Below are 21,620 nucleotides of genomic sequence, written 5' to 3'. Positions count from 1 at the left end.
TTCTTGCTCTGCGCCCCGTCCTGCACCAAGTCTTTCACATGTTGTTCCACTCCGTCCTCACCACCTCCCTGCGACGTAGGCACTAGATGGTGATGTTGATGTTTTGCATTTGGGGTCACTGAAGCTCGGAGGTTTGTTAGCCTGCCTCATGTCAAAAAACAGGAGGAGGCCAGGCATGGTGGCTCACGCCTATAATCCCAGCACTCTGGGAGGCTGAGGCGGGCAGATCGGTTGAGTCCAGGAGTTCAAGACCAGCCTGGCCAACATGGCGAAACCTCATGCCTACAAAAAGAAAACAGAAAAAAACTAGCTGGACATGGTGGTGCGCGTTTAGAGTAGCCCACGTGGACTGAGACAAGCCTGCCAAACGTCACCAATTTCCCTACACCTTTTGCTGAAACCTTTTCTTGGTTTTATAATGGCTTGGGTGCTGTATCTCAGCTGGTGTCTGGAATTCTCATACAGGTCTTCCGGCCCATATATTGTTGTTAACCTTATGTCTCTGTGGGGAAGGAGGGCCAAGAGCTGCTTACTCCACCATCTTGCTGACATCACTGTCCAATATATTTTGATGTGGTCACTGCAACTGCTCTGTAGTTGAAGGCCCGGGAGAGTGGAGTTATCTTTGAGGTAGAGAGGCTTTTGGGGGACTGCCAGAAACTACTGTGCTTTTCCCAAAATCTTCCATGGAAATACCTATGAGAACCGAGTACCACATCCCAGTCACAGTGGCCCCCTCCCACCCCTGTGGCCTCCTCCCACCCCCGTGGCCCCCTCCCGCCCCCGTGGCCCCCTCCCGCCCCCGTGGCCTCCTCCCACCCCTGTGGCCCCCTCCTGCCCCCGTGGCCTCCTCCCTCCCGGTGGCCCCTGGTCATCCTGCACACAGAGACAGCCCCTATTAGGTGCCGACTTCCCAAGGCTCATCTTCCCCAGGTGAGCTGCATCTCTTCTCTCCGCAGCACTCTGGCCCCCAGAAGCTTCTCCACATTGCCCAGGAGCTCCTGCACACGGAGGAGACCTACGTGAAGCGGCTGCACCTGCTGGACCAGGTAGCCCACAGGGCTCCAGGGCCCGCCTTAGTCCACTCCCAGAGTTTCAGTGGGCAGGGTCAGGATCTCTCAGTATTGGTTGGCATTACAAGTGCAGTATGAGTGACTTAAATACTAGACCTCAGACAAATTTAAGTCTGGTCTAGAAACTTTTTTGTTTTTGAGATGGGGTTTCACTCTGTCACCCAGGCTAGAGTGCTGTGGCACAATCTCCGCTCACTGCAACCTCCGCCTCCTGGGTTCAAGTGATTCTCCTGCCTCAGCCTCCTGAGTAGCTGGGATTACAGGCACATGCCACCACGCCTGGCTAATTTTTGTATTTTTAGTAGAGATGGGATTTCACCATATTCATCAGGCTGGTCTTAAACTCCTGACCTCAGGTGATCCACCTGCCTCCGCCTGCTGAAGTCCTGGGATTATAAGTGTGAGTCACCAGGCCTAGAAACTTATTTTTTGTTTTCAGTGCTTGTAGCTCTGCGGAAAAGGCTTTGCCCAGTCACTTGTGGGACAGTTCTTCTTGGAAACTGCATTATCCGAGCATGTAAATAGCTTCTGGATGTTTTTCTGCATAAATAGTTGGGACAGGGGTTACCACTCCTCCCTACCCACATGACAACGTCGGGCTTCTGAGTACAGGAAATAAAGCACCCATGGAAGCCGGAGTTTTGACAGACGGTGCTGCCACTGTTTTTATCTCACAAGCTAGAAAAGGAAATCTGAACCTTCCATTTCACGAGAGGTGGCTGAGGAAAGAGGTCTTTCCCTGTCCTCAGGGGACTGTCCCGGCCTCACCCACAGTCCTAAGTCGTAAGTGCTTGTATTAAGACCATGAAGTTGTCCGAGCCAGTTCGAGGAAAAGGGCGGACGGTGATTCTGAAGTTCATTAAGAGAACACCAGACTGGGGCCGCAGCGGCCCCGCCCAAGCGCCCACACCTGTGGCCGACGCCTGGCGGCAACTGAGCTCCGTGGAAGAGGCTCAGCGGCCACGCGTGGGCTTCTCTGTGCTCAGGTTTTCTGCACCAGGCTGACCGATGCGGGGATCCCTCCAGAAGTCATCACGGGGATCTTCTCTAACATCGCCTCCATCCACCGCTTCCACGGGCAGTTCCTGCTGCCGGAGCTGCAGACGCGGATCACGGAGGAGTGGTGAGTACCGGCTGCAGATGCCCGTGGGGCCCCTCAGGTGGTCTCTAGACCTGGGGTTCATGTGCCTGAGAGCCAGGCGAGTGCTGGGGGGCTGCCTCATGGTGCCTGGGCGCCTCCATTCTCTGCACGGTCCTGGGTCTGATCCGGACTCCGCCCCTCCTGATTGGTGACCTTGACCGGCCACTTAGCATCTCCAAGGCTTAGTTCCTGAGAAAGCGGATGATGCAGAATGAAGGGCTTTCAACGCCCCACTCGGGCTCTGAGGTTCTGCAATGAAGTTTGACGCTTGGAGACACCACACAGTGGACAGTGCTAGCTGGTTTTCTTTTCCCTCCCAGCTTATTAGACTCCACCTTCCTTTAAAAGGTGCTATTTTTTCGAGCCCGGGTGCGGTGGCTCACGCCTGTAATTCCAGCACTTTGGGGGCTGAGGCGGGCGGATCATGAGGTCAGGAGTTTGAGACCAGCCTGGCCAACATAGTGAAACCCCGTCTCTACTAAAAATGCAAAAAAATGTAGCTGGGTGTGGTGGCACGTGCCTGTAGTCCCAGCTACTCCAGAGGCTGAGGCGGGAGAATCGCTTGAACCTGGGAGGCAGAGGTTGCAGCGAGCCGAGATCGCACCACTGCACTCCAGCTTGGGTATCAGAGTGAGACTCTGTCTCAAAAAAAAAAAAAAAAAAAGCTGTTTTTCCCCCTCAACAGTGGACCTGAGATCCTCCTGCTGTCCCTGTGGACTGTCCCACTGTCCCACGGCTGCTTCTGTTCATTAGCAGAGGGACAGCTCAGTGCAAGTCACAATTCATGAAACGCCCGTGGTCCCCCGGGACTCACCAGCTGCCCACTTTGCGTGCTGGGTTTCTCCTCATTCGGGGCTGCCGCTGCTGTTTGACTTAGGGTCTCTGCTGCCTGCCCGCTTCGCAGGCCCGGCTTCCCTCTGCATCAGGAGCCTGATCCTTCTGTGTCCCACAAGCCCCTTCTCCAAGCTGCAGCCCAGGAGACCGCAGAGGCTTGACTGGGAAAGGACTCTGGGGCAGTCTTTTCACCTGTTCTCAAGGCGGGGCTGTGTCAATTTGCAAATCTGGAGAAGGACGTGGTCCCCCTGCAGAGCGGGTTGTGTTGTGTCCCCGAGGCAGTCGGGACTGGATGTGGCCTTCTGGGCGACAAAATCCGTGCTTGGTAGAGACCAGTTTTCTCCTACAAGGCCCTGGAGACTCCTAACTCATGAGTGCACATAGGACCTTCTCTGCTCCTTTTTTAACAGCACAGGGGTCCAGCGGCTTACCCACCCTCCCAGTTGAGAGCCTTTAAATTAAATGTATGCATGCACAGTCACTGTCACGCCTTAGTGATGGCTTTGTACCTGTGGCTTTTTTCTTTTTGAAACAGTTCCAAGATCAAAGGTGATTAGTATATTTTTCTATTTCTTGAACATTATTTGCAAATCTCTGTCCAAAGCAGCAGTTTTCATTCTCAGTACTACAAAGAGCTACTTTCCCTAGGGCTTTGCCAGCATTAGATAGAACCATTGTTTCTAACCTTTGCCCATTTAAAAGGAGCATATTGGTATTTTGTTGGTTCTCTTTGATAACTGTGGCGTATCATTCAAGCGGTTCTGCTGCTACTGCTCTCTCCTGTTTGGGGTACTGCTTCTAAGCTTGCCCTTTTAACTGTTTTACAGGCACCTTTCGTTTAATTGCCCAATTAACTATTTTCTACTCTACATGACATGGGGAGGAGGCTAAGGCTCAGAGAGGGTGGCCAATTTGCTCACCACCACACAGAGCTGGCCGCCACCCCACGCTCCCCTGGTGGCGTTCATGTCCACTAACCTTGGAGCCCCCATTGAACCCAGCTATTTCTCTGACGATTCACTTCTCTGCGAAGGGACACGAACCCACGGCTCGGGGACATCCTGCAGAAGCTGGCCCCGTTCCTGAAGATGTATGGGGAGTACGTCAAGAACTTTGACCGGGCCGTGGGGCTGGTGAGCACGTGGACCCAGCGCTCCCCACTGTTTAAAGATGTCATCCACAGCATCCAGGTAAGGTGGGCAGCGGGAGTGTGGACACGGATATTCTCAAGATGCACGGAGCCAGGTGTTTAATTTTTTAAAAACATATATATATATTTTTTTACTCCAAAAAGTAATATATGACATTACTGAAATTTTGGAACATGGAGAAAATTAGTAAAATGATGGCATGTGTCCAGATGCTCTACTGATGCTCTGATCCTTACAAGAACTCCCAGAGACGAATCAGCATTCCCATGGGAACATCGTGGCTCAAGAGGCTGTGCAAGCTACAGCATCATGAGCTGTTACCTGATGGAACCTGGATTCAAAGGACAGTCCCTGATTCCACAGTGCCCCTCCATATCTAGTGCAGGCATTTTTGTGTAACTGTTACATCGCTTTTTTCTTTTTCTCTTCTGCTAACAGCCTCCTCACAGCCCTGGCTGCTCTTGTCTCCTGTAGGGTTGGTCTTTTTCTTCTTGATTCACAGGTTTTTGTTGTTGTTTTTGTTGTTTGTTTGTTTTTGAGACAGAGTCTCGCTCTTTTGCCAGGCGCCAGGCTGGAGTGTAGTGGCTCCATCTCGGCTCACTGTAACCCCACCTCCCGGCTTCAAGCAATTCTCCTGCCTCAGCCTCCCAAGTAGCTGGGACTGCAGGCACACACCACCACGTCCAGCTAATTTTTGTATTTTAATAGAGACGGGGTTTCACTATGTTGGCCAGGATGGTCTCGAGCCCTTGACCTCAGGTTCACAAGGTTTTTATACGCTAGGAACATCAGCTGCTTTCTCTCATGCATGTCACAGATTCGTTTCCCCAACTGATCTTTTATTTTTTAACTTCATGGTCTTGTTTGCCATACAGAATTTTTTATTTTTAAGTAGCTCCATTCACCGCTTTTTAAAATGTAAAGCTTATTTATAAATGTATTTCCCACCACCCAAGACTATATAACCCCGTCTCTGCTAAAAATACAAAAATTAGCTGGGCTTGGCATGCCTGTAGTCCCAGCTATTCTGAAGGCTGAGACAGGAGTTTCGCTTGAACCGGGAGGAAGAGGTTGCCGTGAACTGAGATCCAGCCACTGTACTCTGTCTCAAAAAAAAAAAAAAAGAAAGAAAAGAGAAAGAAGAAGACAAAATCAGGATTAATTTGGTTTTCTTCCTGGGTTGCCACTCGAGCTGGCGACTCCCACCTAGGCTTCAGAATGAAGAAAAGGAAGGGCCTGCTCCGGGGGAGGTGCCCTTCCTCTGCGTAGGCGCTGAGACGGTGAAATGTTCACATGGCCGTGTGGCGTAATGAAACACGTGTGTGGTCGAGCTTGAATGAGCCCTTTCAGGGTGCAGCGAGACAGGTGGTCTCCTGGCACAGGCTGTGGTTCTCTGCCCGTCCCTGGAAGACCCCATTCTTGTGTCCAGCAGACCCTTAGGAAGCTAGACACTTTCCAGACTGGGATGCAGACACGTCTGTGGCAGCTACCGAAGCACTGCTGTGTCCTGGACGACGTCTGCCTGGGACGCTTGAGGCCCCAGTTGCAGGCCGGCCACTGGTCCGCGAATCCCCTCACCCTAGGCAGATTGGGCATAGGGCCAGGCAGGCTGTGGGGAGGACCCTCCGCCTGGGCTCAGTACAGTCCAGCCATCCCCTGAAGGTAACTTCCTTCCTGGGGATCCCAGGCCATATCTGCAGACATTGGTGGTGCACCCAGCATCTGGTGAGTGGGGTCCAGGGATGCTGCAAAACACGCTGCAGTGTACAGGCTGGCCCACCAAAGAGAATTCTCCGACGCGAATGTCCACAGCGCCCAGGCAGAGAAGCCCTGGCATGGACAAAACAGGATCGCGTGGCAGTCAAGAGTCCCATGGCCTTTTGCAGGTTTCTTTCTTTTAATCCAGAGAATATATATATATATATATATATATATATATATATATATATTTTTTTTTTTTTTTTTTTTGGCTCTTGTCACCCAGGCTGGAGTGCAAAGGCGAGATCTCAGCTCACGGCAACTTCCACCTCCCAGGTTCGATTGCTTCTCCTGCCTCAGCCTCCCGAGTTGCTGGTTTTACACGCATGTGCCACCACGCCCAGCTAAATTTGTGTGTTTAGTAGAGACAGGGTTTCCCCGTGATGGTCAGGCTGGTCTCAAACTCCTGACCTCAGGTGATCCGCCTTGGCCTCCCAAAGTGCTGGGATTACAGGCGTGAGCCACCACACCCGGCCAATCCAAAGCATGTTTTAAACTTTAAACTTTTATTTTGAAATAATTTTAAACCTTTGCAGGAAAGTTGCAAACATGACAAATTGTTAAACACTGTGAACATTTTTTCTTGCTTACTTTATTATTCTCTCTAAACTCATACAGATGATGATGACTTTTGAGCGTTTTGAGACTAAGTTGCAGACCTTTTATCACTGAATGTGAACATGGAGTATCTCTTGCGTAATCCCCGCACAGTGATCAAAATCAGGGATTTTACCCTGGTGTCCTGGTGCTGTCTACTCCGAAGCCCATACTCGGATGTCACCGGCTGTCCCAATAACACTCTTGTTTTCTGGTCCATAACCCAGCCCAGGGCCACACGTTGCACTCAGGATTGCATTTGTTCCCTTGGGTCTGGACGAGGTCTCTGTCGTTATCTTTTTGAGAGGTGCAGACTAGTTACTTGTAGACTGCCTCTGGGTTTTTCTGCTGTTTGTCCTCAGTTGGATTGAGGCTGTACCTTTCCCTGGAGTGAGGCTGTACGCTTCTCCCACAACCTGCTGGGTGGAACAGTCTCTGAGTCCAGTCCTGGGGATATTCACTTGATTAAGGGCGTATCTGCCAGGACTCTTCAGGTGAAGCTGGTTTTTTTCCCCCCTTTTAATAAATTTCTTGGCCAGGCATCGCTCATGCCTGTAATCCTAGCACTTTCAGGGGCCAAGGTGGGCGGGTCATCTGAGGTCAGAAGTTCGAGACCAGCCTGGGCAACACAGTGAAACCCCGTCTCTACTAAAAACACAAAAATTAGCTGGGTGTGGTGGCACACGCCTGTAATCTCAGCTACTCGGGAGGGCTAAGATAAGAGAATTGCTGGAGCCTGGAAGGCAGAGGCTCTAGTGAGCCAGGATCACTCCACTGCACTCCAGCCTGGGCAACAGAGTGAGACTCCATGAAAAAAAAATATAAAAGTTTCTTGTAGGAAGGTACTTGGAGATTATGTCAATATCCTGCTCCTCATCCTCCCTTGATGTCTTGCCAGAAACAGTTGTCTTTATGAAGGTTGTCCACCTGGGTTTCTCTCATCCTTTTTGAGCTCATCTGAGCTGGAAGCCATTCTGTTCTGGGCTCTGAGCCGGGGGAGGGTGGCTGAGGCCCTGGAGTTGCTGGCAGGTGGGTGGGGAAGCTGGTGGACGGGACGACAGGGGCAGCAGGCCCTCACAGCCTCCCCAGTGGGCATCACCAGGGGAGGCAGAGGCTAAGCAGTCCGGGCAGGAGGACCTGAGTGGGGAGCACAGAGGTGACAGGGTGGCAGCATTCAGCGTGCACGCCTGGGGTTCAGATGCCAACTGGAGACACAGCATCGAGGAGGCGCTGCAGGGTGGGAGGGGAGGCGCAGGGAGCCAGTGAGCAGTGCTGGGCAGGGCTGGGGCTCGAGGGTCTCAGCAAGCGACCAGAACACTGGTGTGTTTACACAGAGAGCCATCTGCAGAAGGACTCCCCACCTAGCTTCTAGGCATGAGGACAGGCCCTGGCCCAATACCCTGGTGGGAGAGTTGGACGAAGCTCTGCCTGATATCCCAGCAGAGGGGTGGGGGGAGCCCTGCTTAGGCCCACGGGGGGGTGGGAGTAGGGAGAACACACTCGAGGAGAAGAGTCCTGCCCAGGCATTGATTTTCTCCACCGAGGATGTTTATAAGAGAGGCAGCACAACCGGGCGCGGTAGCTCACACCTGTAATCCCAGCACTTTGGAAGGCTGAGTCGGGTGGGTCACTTGAGGTCAGGAGTTCGAGACCAGCCTGACCAACATGGAGAAACCCTGCCTCTACTTAAAATGCAAAATTAGCCGGGCGTGGTGGCACGCCTGGGGTCCCAGCTACTCAGCGGGCTGAGGCAGGAGAATGGCTTGAACCCGAGAGGTGGAAGTTGGGGTGAGCTGAGATCAGGCCATTGCACACTAGCCTGGGCAACAAGAGTGAAATTCCATCTCAAAAAAAAAAAAAAAAAAAAAGAGCCATCTCTGGGCCAAAAGCCAGCCTGCCTGGGGTTCCAGTCCTTGTTCCTTTCCTCAGTTTCCCCAGTTGTAAAGTGTGGTCTGTGTCAGCCATGTCTTGAAGGGCATTCAGCTCTGGGCAGCCTCCTGGGGCAGTGGTGGCCAGAAGCTGGGGCGGGGCTGGCATCTGCACGCGTGTCCTCGCGGTGCCTCATACTCCGTGTACCCCCACAGAAGCAGGAAGTGTGCGGGAACCTGACGCTGCAGCATCACATGCTAGAGCCCGTGCAGAGGGTCCCCCGCTACGAGCTGCTGCTCAAGGACTATCTGAAGAGGCTCCCGCAGGACGCCCCAGACCGGAAGGACGCAGAGAGTGAGCTGGGGCCCAGGGCTGCCAGGAGGGCGCACGGGTACCTGCCAGGAACTGTGGGGGTGGGGAGAGACGGGGAGAGAGAGTCATGGGGTTGTGGGGGTAGGGGAGAGAGAAACAGAGACAGAGGGGAGGGAGAGAGATGGAGACAGCCAGAGAGACAGGGAGATGTGGGATGAAGAGGGAGGCGGAGGGAGAAACAGAGGGAAGGAGAGAGCAGGAGACGCACAGAGACAGAGAAAGGAAGGAGAGAGAGTGAGCGAGCCCCTAACAGCCCTGGAAGGGACTCAGTGTCTTTGAGGGCAGAGAATCTCCCCTGCTTGAAGTGTGCGGGTGGACGTTGGTCTAGAGAAGGTGCTGCTAAATGCTGGCCTTGTCCAGAGCTTAGGCCCCAGGAATGGGCCTCATGGGGCAGGCACGGGCTGCTCCTAGTCCGCGGGCAGCGACCAGTGTGGCTGGCAGGGAGCCTGGACAGGCCTCTGTGCAAGGAGCATCGGAGCCCCCTGCCTGGTGTTGGCCCCAGAAGAAGGGATGTGTTTGCAGGGGCAGGGGCAAGGTCGGGGTAGGGTCACCCCCTTCCTCCGGGCCAGGCCTCTAGAGTGGTCCAGGCACCCAGGGAAAAGGCCAAGAGCAGAGTCAGATCCTCTCTCTGGAGGCAGCTGTCCTGGAGCCCCTCAGGCAAGCAAAACACGGAGCCAGCGTGGCCCCAGGCTCACCCGTCTTCTTCCTGCAGGGTCTTTGGAGCTCATCTCCACGGCCGCCAACCACTCCAATGCCGCCATTCGGAAAGTTGTGAGTGTCGGGGGCGGACTGGCAGGGCGCTGCAGCAAGTGTGAGGGCCAGGGGCCCTTGTGCGCCAGGCCCTCCACCCCATCCCCGGGGGCTCCATGAGTGACTCCTTTACGCCTCCCCTCCCATCCCCGAGAGGTCAGCTGGATAGCCCCGCCCCTTGCTATAATAGATCTATGTGCTTGGTGAGTTATTTAGGCTCTGTGCCTGAGTTTCCCCATCTATAAAATGGGAGCACTGACACAGCCTGTCTCATTGGGCATCTGTGGAGATCAAAAGAATCAGTACATAGAATGCTCAGAATAGGACCTGGTGCAGAAACTGTCAGTGTTCAGTGTTACTGTCATTCATTCACTCACTAAAGCTGCATTAGTCCCTTCATGGACTCTCACCGAGCACCCCAGGACATGATAGATGTGCACCCAGCCCTCCTAATGTACACCAGGTGCTTGCCCAGCCCTCCCAGCACCAGCCAGGTGCATGCAATTCTCCACTATTAGACATATGCTGCACACGCAGCTCCCCAGTACATACCAGCTGCACACCCAGGCCCCTGGTACATACCAGCTGCACACCCAGCCCCCAGTAGTGGGCAGGTGCACACCCAGCTCCCCTGTGTATATTCCAGGTACTTGTCCTTTCCCCTGATTCCCAAAAGGCCCTCCCCCTGCCGTAGTCTGCTCCTCCAAGCTCTCTGCTGCCGGCTCCTCTAGCGGCCTGCACATCCGGTGCCGGTTGCACCTCCCTGCATTGGTGCCAGAGACAGAAGGGTCAGCCAAACCTGCCCGCCTCCTGGGTGTGCAGGCTGAGATCACTCAGGTCCAAGGACGCGGCTGCTAAGGCACAGCAGGTCCAGACTTGGACACCTGGCTGTTGCCAAGGTCGCCGCGGGCTCAGCTCTGCCTTCTGCTGCCCTGGCTTCTGCCTGGGAGCTGGGCCATGAGTTTTGACCGTGTCCCATCGCACCTTTGGTTGTTCATTACCCACATGACCACCCCACCAGTCACCATGGCCAGGGGAAGGTGACATGGATTGTCCAAGTCTGGGTCTTAGACACTCGACCGACCTCTCTGTGCCTCAGTTTCCCTGTCTGAAGATAACAATGGCACCCACCTCACCAAGTGTGTTAAAACATGTATCGAGGCCAGGCGTGGTGGCTCACACCTGTAATCCCAGCACTTTGGGAGGCGGAGGTGGGTGGATCACGAGGTCAGACGTTTGAGAACAGCCTGGCCAACGTTGTGAAACTGTGTCTCTACTGAAAATACAAAAAAATAGCTGGGCGTGGTGGCAGGCGCCTATAATCCCAGCTACTCGGGAGGCTGAGGCAGGAGAATTGCTTGAACCCGGGAGGCGGAGGTTGCGGTGAGCCGAGATCGCGCCATTGCACTCCAGCTGGGGCGACAGTGCAAGACTCCATCTCAAAACAAACAAACAAACAAAACCACGTGTCATAGGTGGAACAGCCCCTGACAGGCTCACAGCAATGCGGTTTATCGTTGTGACTGTGCTCTGGATGCCGAGCTCCAGTTCATCACTCAGTTCTCAGGTCAAGCACTGCTCTGGGTTTTCCCTCCCAACCTTGATCAGTGACTCATTGCAAGGAAGGGCGCGTCTCTGGGTCTCCGGCCACCCTCACGGACCTTTGGTGTCTGAGCCCCATGCCTCTTGCAGGAGAAAATGCACAAGCTCTTGGAGGTGTACGAACAGCTGGGTGGGGAAGAGGACATCGTCAACCCGGCCAACGAGCTGATCAAGGAGGGTCAAATCCAGAAGCTGTCAGCCAAGAACGGCACCGCCCAGGACCGCCACCTCTTCCTGGTGAGCCCCGCCCCTGCCGGCCCCGCCCCGCCCCTGCCGGCCCCGCCCCTGCCAGCCCCGCCCCTGCCAGCCCCGCCCCGCCCCTGCCAGCCCCGCCCCGCCCCTGCCAGCCCCGCCCCTGCCAGCCCCGCCCCTGCCAGCCCCGCCCCGCCCCTGCCAGCCCCGCCCCTGCCAGCCCCGCCCCTGCCAGCCCCGCCGCAGAGCCTTCCCTGCCAGTTGCCTCACACCCAGGGTGGTGCCAGCAGGGCTCTGGCTGTCCAAGGACACAGCTCTTCTGTGGCCTCTTCTACTGGGACTCTGGCTCCCTCTGAGACCCTCAGCATCCCTCCCCCAGTCACGGGGAGCCTCGCTCTCCACATCCAGGCACCAAACTTTCGCCCGCGGCTCTTCCCCACCTGCTGCAAATATCTCATGTTTTAATCCCTCATAGCCAATACCTCTTTCCTCCCTGGAATTGAGCAGACTCTGGCTTGTAGCAGCTAACAGAGGACGGAGAACTGTAGCATGGTTTCAACTATTCCAAACCCTGGCTGGGAGGGATAGGGAAGGTGGGAAGGAAATATAACTCAAGACCCACCCTGGGTACCATGGCTCAGTAGACCCACCCCGGGCGCCATGGCTCAGTAGACCCATCCCGGGCTCCATGGCTCAGTAGACCCACCCCGGGCGCCATGGCTCAGTAGACCCACCCCGGGTGCCATGGCTCAATAGACCCATCCCGGGCTCCATGGCTCAGTAGACCCACCCCGGGTGCCATGGCTCAGTAGACCCATCCCGGGTTCCATGGCTCAGTAGACCCACCCCGGGTGCCATGGCTCAGTAGACCCACCCCGGGCGCCATGGCTCAGTAGACCCACCCCGGGCGCCATGGCTCAGTAGACCCACCCCGGGTTCCATGGCTCAGTAGACCCACCCCGGGTTCCATGGCTCAGTAGACCCACCCCGGGCGCCATGGCTCCTCCATTTTCCTCTAGCTTCTAATTCTTCTTGAATAAACAATTATTTCTTTGAAAGTTTAAAAAAATTACACTAACTAAAACTGATTTTTGCTGTACAATTCTAAGTTTTGATGAATACAGTTATGATCACAATCAAGTTGCAGAACAGTGTTTGTTTTTTTTTTTTTTTTTGAAACAGAGTCTCGCTCAGTCGCTCCGGCTGGAGTGCAATGGCATGATCTTGGCTCACTGCAACTTCCACCTCCCCAGTTGAAGCGATTCTCTTGCCTCAGCCTCACGAGCAGCTGGGATTACAGGAACACACCACCATGCCTGGCTAATTTTTGTATTTTTAGTAGAGACGGGATTTCACCATGTTGGTCAGGCTGGTCTCTAACTTCTGACCTCAGGTGATCCACCCACTTCAGCCTCCCAAAGAGCTGGGATTACAGGTGTGAGCCGCCGCGCCCGGCCAAGTTACAGAACAGTTTGATCACTGCCCTTACCAGCCGCTCCCATTCCCTTGTCCCATCCCTTTGTGGGCAAGCGCTCCCCTGCCCTGGCAACCAGGGGTCGCTTCTCTGTTTCTAGCATTTTGCCTTTCCTGAATGTCACATCAATGCCACGAGATGAGTCTCTTTTAGTTCAGCATGTGGGTTTAAGAGATTCAACCATGTTGGTGAATCTATCAGTAGCTCATTCAAAAGTTTTGGTTTGGCTGGGTGCGGTGGCTCACGCCTGTAATCCCAGCACTTTGGGAGGCCGAGGCAGGCAGATCACCCGAGGTCAGAAGTTTGAGACCAGCCTGGCCAACATGGTGAAAACCTGTCTCTACTAAAAATAGAAAAATTAGCTGGGCGTGGTGGCACGCTTCTGTAATCCCAGCTACTTGGGAGGCTGAGGCAGGAGAATCGCTTGAACCAGGGAGGTGGAGGCTGCAGTGAACTGAGATCGCATCATTGCACTCCAGCCTGGGTGACCAAGAGAGACTCTATCTCAAAAAAAAAAAAAAAAAAAAAAAAAAGATTTAACCCTAGTTAAAATTACTGTGCATATCTTTAACAAATATTTTTCACTTTATAGCATATTTTTAGAAAAAGAAAAGGATGCAAAGTGGGAAGCTCACTGGGGCCCTGGGGGTGGCCTGCAGGCAGCTCCCGTCCCTCGCCCGCGCCGTCCCTCACCCGCGCCGTCCCTCACCCGTGCCGTCCCCTCTTGCAGTTCAACAGCATGATCCTTTACTGCGTGCCCAAGCTGCGGCTCATGGGCCAGAAGTTCAGCGTCCGGGAGAAGATGGACATCTCGGGCCTCCAGGTGGGTGAGCTCCTCCCTCTCAAACATGTCCCCCTGGAAGGGACACTGAGCAGGGCTAGGGACATCAGGCTCTGGCTCCCGAGGCACTTAGGTCTGTGCAGCCTGGCAACCCTGCCTGCTTCTCCAGGCCACAGACCCTATCTGTGACCAAGGCATTGTCTCACTCCTGGCACCCCGGGCTGGAAGGGCAGGATTCCAGCCTTCTCTGCTTGGCCCACCTGCCAGGCTGCTGCCAGGTCCCCTCTCTGCAGAGCTTTGGAGGATGCAGGGAGCAGTAAGGATGGTACCAGGACCTGGACTGAACCATGTCACCTGTGAGGCTAGGATTTGGAGCCCTATTTACAAACCCAAAGATGAAGCTCGGCATTGCAGGGAGAAATCTGGCTGGGGCGAGGGCCTGGTTCCTGGGTCCCGAGCTCTTCCCTCTCCTCCTGCACCAGAGCCTGGGAGAGAGTTCCAGGCAGCTCTGTGGCATGGTCCAGAATGACCAATGACCTTTTTCTTTGCTGTTCCCCCGTTCCCAGGGCCTAGTCCGTGCCTCATTGCAGTGGGAGTTGGAGGCCTGGAATGGGTCCCTGTCCACTGTAGGGAGGGCTTTGAATTAACGGGTACTCCAGAAATATTTGCTATGTGATCACTTGCTTAATGCCACCAAAAATCCCTTCTTACCTTGACATTCTCTGAATTCAGGTTAAGAAATACCATTAAAGGGCCGGGCGCGGTGGCTCACGCCTGTAATCCCAGCACTTTGGGAGGCCGAGGCGGGTGGATCACGAGGTCAAGAGATCGAGACCATCCTGGTCAACATGGTGAAACCCCGTCTCTACTAAAAATACAAAAATTAGCTGGGCATGGTGGCGCGTGCCTGTAATCCCAGCTACTCAGGAGGCTGAGGCAGGAGAATCGCCTGAACCCAGGAGGCGGAGGTTGCGGTGAGCCGAGATCGCGCCATTGCACTCCAGCCTGGGTAACAAGAGCGAAACTCCGTCTCAAAACAAAACAAAACAAAACAAAAAAGAAATACCATTAAAAATAATGACTGGCCGGGAGTGGTAGCTCATGTAATCGCTTGAACCAGGGAGTTGGAGGTTGCAGTGAGTCGAGATCTCGCCACTACACACCAGCATGGTAACAGAGTGAGACTTCATCTCAAAAGAAAAAAGAAGTAGTGATTAACTCGGCTGGGCCTGGCACCTTACACCTGTAATCCCAGCACTTTGAAAGGCCGAGGTGGGCGGATCACCTGAGGTCAGGAGTTCAAGAACAGCCTGGCCAACATGGTGAAACCCTGTCTCTACTAAAATACAAAGATTAGCCAGGCGAGGTAATGTGTACCTGTAATTCCAGCTATTCCAGAGGCTGAGGCAGGAGAATCCCTTGAACCCAGGAAGTGGAGGTTGCAGTGAGCCAAGATCACACCATTGTACTCCAACCTGGGTTACTCCGTCTCAAAAAAAAAAAAAAAAAAAAAAAAGACTAGAGAAAATGCCTTTTTTTAAAGGTTGTTTTATTATTATTTTTTTAATTATTATTTTTGAGACAGGGTCTTGCCCTATCAGCCAACCTGGAATGCAGTGAGTGGCACAAACATAGCTCACCACAGCCTCAACCTCCTGGGCTCAAGCAATCCTCCCACCTCAGCCTCCCAGGTAGCTGGGACAAGAGGTATGTGCCACCATGCCTGGCTAATTTTTTATTTTCTATAGAAACATGGTCTCACTATGTTGCCCAGGCTGGTCTCAGACTCCTGGACTCAAGCGATCCTCCCGCCTCAGCCTCCCAAAGTGCTGGGATTATAGGTGTGAGCCACCACAATTACATGGCTGGCTTTTTATAATAGTGAAAGACAGCACTGCCCTAGTGTTTCTCTCTAAAAAAAAAAAAAAGTCATATTTTAATTGGTTTGATACGTTAACACAGAAGTTCTCACCCTGTGTTTAGGGAAGGTCGGGATTCTGGGCATAGCCAAGGGTATTTCCCTAAAGCCACTGGCTGGCAGTCAGGTGGTTCCTGGGGGTTTGGCCTGGGGACCACCAAGAGCTGTCACATGTGCCGTGGTCTCTGTGGTCTCATCCTGAAGGGAGAGGATGGAATCTGAGGCTGCGGTTCTATGAAGAAGTGACCCCGTTTTCATTTGTTCTGGGCATACATTGTGCTATTTACATCTCTAATCTCAGGCCACACCTGCTCTGGGGCTCAGACATCTGCAGGGTGGCTAAGACCATCCTCGCTCTTCTCATCAGATCCCTTTCCCTCCTAAGGGGACATGGCTGCTGTGGGGGGCAGTGCCCAGTGGTGCCTGTGGGGAATGGCTTGTCTTCAAGTGGGATGGGTGGGAGTGACATGGGGAGAAGGGCTGACGGGCTGGGTGTTGAAAAGTGGGTTTGGTCAACAGAGTTCCAAGCACAGAAGATGAGCCGTCCCAGCTGTGTCAGAGCAGGACGGGCGGCCCACTGTCCCCAGTGGACCAGCTCATGCAGCAGCCACAGTGAACTGAGCCTCTGCGCCCCTCTCCCTGCAGAACTATGGGGCCACAGGCTCACCTCTGCTACCTCCTTGGGGGAACACTTCTAAGTCAGAGATCATGAGGCTAGAGTTAAGGACCTGCTAAAAGGACCAGCTTGCTTTTGCTTTGTTCTTTGTCCCTGCCCCTTCAGGTGCAGGATGTCATCAAGCCAAATACAGCACATACATTCATCGTAACGGGGAAAAAAAGGTCCCTGGAGCTGCAGACACGGTACGGCACGGGCTGTTTCTAGGGAATGTCTTTAACCTCATGTCTTCTTTTTCTAAACTGAATAACCTTGCAGTATACTTTTATTTATGCATGGGTTAAAGTTTAACAGTACGGATACCAAAACACCAGGGTTCTGTCTACCTCCTGCTGCTCACGGCACAGAAAGCCAATCACCAAGATGGTTCTTACCAAGGCAGAAGCTTTAATCAGGTGCTGGGGCCAAGAAGATGGAAACTCAAGTCTCAAATCCATCTCCCTGACCAGCTAAAACTAGGAGCTTAAAGAACAGGGGAAAAATGTAACACTGTGTAAGGAGACAGGAACTAGGGAGAGCAGGAGGAAGCAATCAGGAGGATAAAGGATCTGGCCTCTCCTTGTCTGGATGTGGTGACCTGGTGAATTTCAGTTCCTTAATGGTTTTTTTTAAGCATGAAGGTATTTTCTGAGGAAGGAACTCAGATAAAACAAATACTTAGTTTCAAGCTTTAAAATCAGAGGGTCAATTTCAGCTTCTGCCCACCTCCTGTTAAGCATGCCCAGCATATCAATAGTCCTCTCTCTTTCTCTCTCTCTGTCTGTCTCTCTCTGTCTCTCTCTCTCTCTCTGTCTCTGTCTCTGTCTCTCTCTCTCTCTCTCTCTCTCTCTCTCTCTCTCCTCTCCTCTCCTCTTTCCTCTCTCGGGTATCCTTTAGTATTCTCTTTTCTTTTTCTTTTTTTTTTTTTTTGAGATGGAATTTCACTCTTGCTGCCCAGGCTGGAGTGCAATGGTGCAATCTCGGCTCACTGCAACCTTGGCCTCCCAGGTTCAAGCAATTCTCCTGCCTCAGCCTCCGGGTAGCTGGGGTTACAGGCGCGTGCCACCATACCAGGCTAATTTTTTGTTTGGTGAAAACCCAACAGGGTTTCACCCTGTTGGCCATTCTGGTCTCGAACTCCTGACCTCAGGTGATCCACCTGCCTGGGCCTCCCGAAGTGCTGGGATTACAGGCACGAGCCACCACGCCCAGCCCCTACTAGGATTTTCTATGCACAAGCACATATATCTGTTTTAAATCATAGATGGCTGTTTACCTGTGCAATGTGCCCTGTATCTTGGGTTCTTCACCTAATTTGTCAAGAATCATCCCGTATCTGCACACCATTCCTAAAACAATGTAATTTTCTTTTCTTTCTTTTTTTTTTTAGGTTTTTTTTTTTTTTAGACAAAGTCTTGCCCTGTCACCAGGCTGGGGTGCAGTGGTGCAATCTCGGCTCACCGCAGCCTCCGCCTCCCACCTTCCAGCAATTCTTCTGCCTCAGCCTCCCAAGTAGCTGGGACTACAGGCGCGCAACACCATACCCGGCTAATTTTTTGTATTTTTAGTAGAGATGGGGTTTCACCATGTTGGCCAGGATGGTCTCAAATTCCTGACCTTGTGTGATCCGCCCACCTAGGCCTCCCAAAGTGCTGAGATTACAGGCGTGAGCCACCACACCAGGCCAGCAACGTAATTTTCCGTTATGATCGTTAACTAGTTCCTGCTGACAAGGACCTGTGCTACCCCCGAACCTCGCCATCACAAATGATGCTGCAAGCACTGTCCTTGTTCGCAGGCATTTCAGGCATTTCTGAGTATGTGTAATTATAGCTGTGAGACAGATTGCTGATGTAGAATTGCTGGTCGCAGGCTAGTGCATCTGTTTGAAATACTGGTGGCCGTTGCCACATTACCCTTTAAGGTGGTGTCAGGCTGTGCTCTGACTGGCCATACATGGGCATTCTAGTCTCCCACACCCCACCAACAGTGGGATCTTCATAATGACCCATTCATGGTCCAAGGAGGCATTGATGTACAGTCACTGCAGAGAGCTCTGTGTGGCTCACCTGACCCCACCAGGCCACGAGTGTTTTGGGGCCCTTGGGGTCAATCTTCCAATCCATTGAAAAGCCAGTGTACGGCTCAGGGGTGTGCTGCAGGGTTGAGAAAGGGCTGCTCATTTAGAGTCAGTATCCAAGACTGGATTAATACAAGACTGTTTTGGTTTTATAGGACAGAGGAAGAGAAGAAAGAATGGATTCAGGTGAAGCTTCTAAAGTTGTAAAGTAACCAAATGACCAAGTGATTGAGCAGTAAGGCCATTCATTTTGAGGCAGAGGGTGGGGGCCCTGGACTCTGGGACTGCCGGCCCTGTGCCTCCCCCTGCAGGGATGCAATGAGCAGACTGTGCCTTCATGAGCACCTTCAGATGCCACAAGCCTTTCAACCCATTCATTTGTTTGAGGCCCCCAGAGAAACATGAATGGGCCTGGTAGAGTCACAGGCCAGCTTCTCTGCTCGGGGTGGATCTCCTCAATCTGGACATCTCTAAGGGGAGCCTGCATTTTTGGTCGGGGGAAGGGAGATGGCCAGTGGCCTGGGTATTGTTCTGGGAACGCCAGGGCCCGTCCCCGGGACAGAGGCAGGTGCGTCTCCTGCGGGCAGTGCCCTCCCACACCCCTTGATGGTCCTTGCTGTTGTGTTGCTGTGTCCAGATCCTTCAGGCCACCATCGAGAAGCACAAGCAGAACAGCGAGACCTTCAAGGCTTTCGGTGGTACCTTCAGCCAGGATGAGGACCCCAGCCTCTCTCCAGACGCACCTGTGAGTCAGTGGCCTGGGGCGCAGAGGGACCATCAGGGGACCGGCTGCCTGCTGGGAGCAGAAGGCATTGCCGTCTGGTGGGGCAGCTTGGTCCCCAGGCTTTCGTCCTGCTGCACCAGGGGCCAGGACAGCGGGCGCTCCCTTGAGTTAAAAGAAAAAACTTCAAATTAAATTTAACCATTTAATTGAGCAAACAACTATTTGTGGATGACGCAGCACCCCCATTCCCTCTGTTTCCCAGTCACCCCTGAATCCAGAATAGGTCCAGAGAGCCCACGCTGTGCTGCTTCCTGGTCAGAGAAGATTCATGGATAGAAAAGGGAAACTGAGGCACAGAAACAGCTGGATTGGTTACAGCTCCGCGTTTGCTGTATTTGAACATGGTTTGAACAGTCAGCCACCTTACCATGGCAGCTTCAGGCTGAACTTAATTTCACCCTTACCCATCCTCCACTAAGGGCCCACTGCAGCCTGCTGCGCCCCAGGCCCATGGTCAGTGCCCAGGTGGGCAGGAAAGCAGGATGCGGGCTTGGATGCGGGCGTGGAGGAAGCGCTCCTACGTGACCTATTTGGTTGTCTAGTGCCTTCTGCACAGCATCCTCCACACCGAGGGCTGTTACATCATCCCCGTGGAAACTGAGTCTCGGAGAAGCTCGGTGACATGTCCGGGCCATGGGTGGTGGAACCAGCATCACAGGGCCGTGGTGCACTGCCCGCACACCACTCTGTCTGGCCCAGCACGGCCCATGACTGCAGGCCCCTTTCTGTGGTTGTGTTTTCTCCGCAGTGCCCCGTGCCCTGGGAGATGGTGGCTCAGAGCCCCTCACTCCCCATCCTGATGCAGAGCTGCCCCAAGGGGGATTTCACGTGGAGACTTTAGCTGGGCAAGAGGCAGGACTACAGGGTCCTTAGCAAGAGGCCTGGCCAGGGAGTCAGGGCTGCAGCCTCCGGGCCAAGCCCCTCTTCCCTGGCACTTCCCTGGAGTCAGGGAGAGAGGATTGGGTGAGGAGCCCAATCTCTGCCCACTGCAAGGAAGGCCCTGGAGCCACTGGCTCTGGACAAGGCATAGGTGTCGGGGAGGCACCCAGGAGAGACGGTGCCCTGAGCCCTGTGCCATGCCCTCCACTCCAGCCTTCACGTGGGCACCAGGCATGACTCAGAGTGAGGGTGCCCCAACTCTCACCACCTGGCCCTGACCCCACAGGCCTGAATCCCAACTCTAGGCTGGCTCTGCCCTCCCTACCAGCTCCAGGGGTCTGTCTGCCGGGCACAGCCCACCTCCCCGATATCCACTTCATATTTGCATCAAGTCCACTAGGTTTTTTCTGCTTTCTGCACTTACTTTGTAAGAACTTTGCACCATCCAGTAAGGAAGATCCTGGGACTGCCTTGAGTGGAGGTGACCTGGGAACATGAGACACTGAGCTGAGTCTGGCTGTCCTCAAAGCTGGCCAAGCCATTTCTGTCGAGGCTGAGCCCAGAGCCTCACTCTGCTGAGAAAGTGGGGGGCTGCAGAGCGTCCCCATAAGAAGCCGTGAAGGATGAGAAAGAACACAAAGGAGTCCTCACCCACTGGGTGACTTGGTGTGAATTAGAGGTCCTGATCAGGGCGGGCCATAGGGAGATGTCACCCACTAGCCACCCACCACACTGGGAGATGCCCCTTCTAGGAGAGGCCTCCAGCTCAGGCAGCCCCAGGGAGGGAGCAGCTTCCCCAGAGGCATAGCCAATCCTAGGCCTGGGAATTCCTCTCCTGAGCCTGCCCTCAACACACGGAGGTGTTGGGGGCTTCAGGAATAGTACCCGCCTGGCACAGGGCTACGTGGCCCTGGAATCACCTCTTACTCCATCTCTGTTTCCTTCCAGATCATGAGCACCAGCCCTGTGGAGCCCGTGGTGACCACTGAAGGCGGTGGGGCTGCAGCAGGGGTGAGTGACCCATGCTCAGCAGTCAGCAGGGGTGAAAGGCAGAGCCGGGGGCGGGGGTGTCAGACCAGGGTGACCTGTAGGGAAGATGGAAAGGGAGAGTCAGACCGGGTCCCCCTGGAGGCGGAGGGCTGAGGGGCCAGCCTGCCCTGCTCACTGTGACTGGGGGCCTGATTGTGTGGAGGTGAAGCTGGGTCTGAGACCAGGCGCTGGTGACTGCATGGTCACTGCAGGGGACTCTGTAATGCAGGCACGTGGGGGCCTGTCAGTGTGGGGATGTCCATTACCTGGTAGGAGGTGGTCACACAGCTGTGCACACATGTGAGAATCCTCTGAGCTCCAAGTGAACATTTATGCTCTTAACGTGTGAATCATCCCATAAAGCGTGTATTAACAGCGCAGGGACCTTAGGAGGCTCGGTAATGCAGAAGATGGCTTAGTCCTTCACCCCAAGCTGCAGCCAAGGAGGCCTGCGTCTCCCTGCCTCGCCCCATCTGTGTTCTCGTGTGCCTTATGGCAGCCAGCACACAAGGGTGCTACTCCGGGCCAGGCAGGCTGTGTCCATGCGCCTGCCTGCCAGGGACGTGCTGTGGGAACTGGGATGAGGCCCGGCTCTCTCTGTTTAATCTGGGAAGTTAAAGAGGATGAGGGCTGAGAGCATCTGTACCTGGAGCCACCATCATCGGCGCCCAGGCCTGGCAC

General features: G+C 54.0%; 1 protein-coding gene across 3 annotated transcripts in view; it reads left to right on the top strand.

Moving 5' to 3' along the window:
* The window catches only part of FGD3 (FYVE, RhoGEF and PH domain containing 3), a 58,896-nt gene that overhangs the window by 22,743 nt on the left and 14,533 nt on the right, over positions 1–21,620 (top strand). For all 3 annotated transcript variants that reach the window (XM_039475178.2, XM_039475177.2, XM_039475179.2), the window contains exons 4-14: positions 960–1,049; positions 2,060–2,196; positions 4,082–4,238; positions 8,639–8,777; positions 9,508–9,566; positions 11,238–11,384; positions 13,544–13,636; positions 16,294–16,373; positions 18,403–18,433; positions 18,885–18,992; positions 20,859–20,921. In XM_039475178.2, the coding sequence (XP_039331112.2) occupies positions 960–1,049; positions 2,060–2,196; positions 4,082–4,238; positions 8,639–8,777; positions 9,508–9,566; positions 11,238–11,384; positions 13,544–13,636; positions 16,294–16,373; positions 18,403–18,433; positions 18,885–18,992; positions 20,859–20,921 (1,104 nt within the window). The remainder of the gene's footprint in view (positions 1–959; positions 1,050–2,059; positions 2,197–4,081; positions 4,239–8,638; positions 8,778–9,507; positions 9,567–11,237; positions 11,385–13,543; positions 13,637–16,293; positions 16,374–18,402; positions 18,434–18,884; positions 18,993–20,858; positions 20,922–21,620) is intronic.

Source organism: Saimiri boliviensis, chromosome 2 (genome assembly GCF_048565385.1).
Source record: "Saimiri boliviensis isolate mSaiBol1 chromosome 2, mSaiBol1.pri, whole genome shotgun sequence".
NCBI lineage: Eukaryota > Metazoa > Chordata > Mammalia > Primates > Cebidae > Saimiri > Saimiri boliviensis.
Note: the sequence above shows the minus strand (reverse complement) of the source record. Positions and strands in the feature narration are given on the sequence as shown.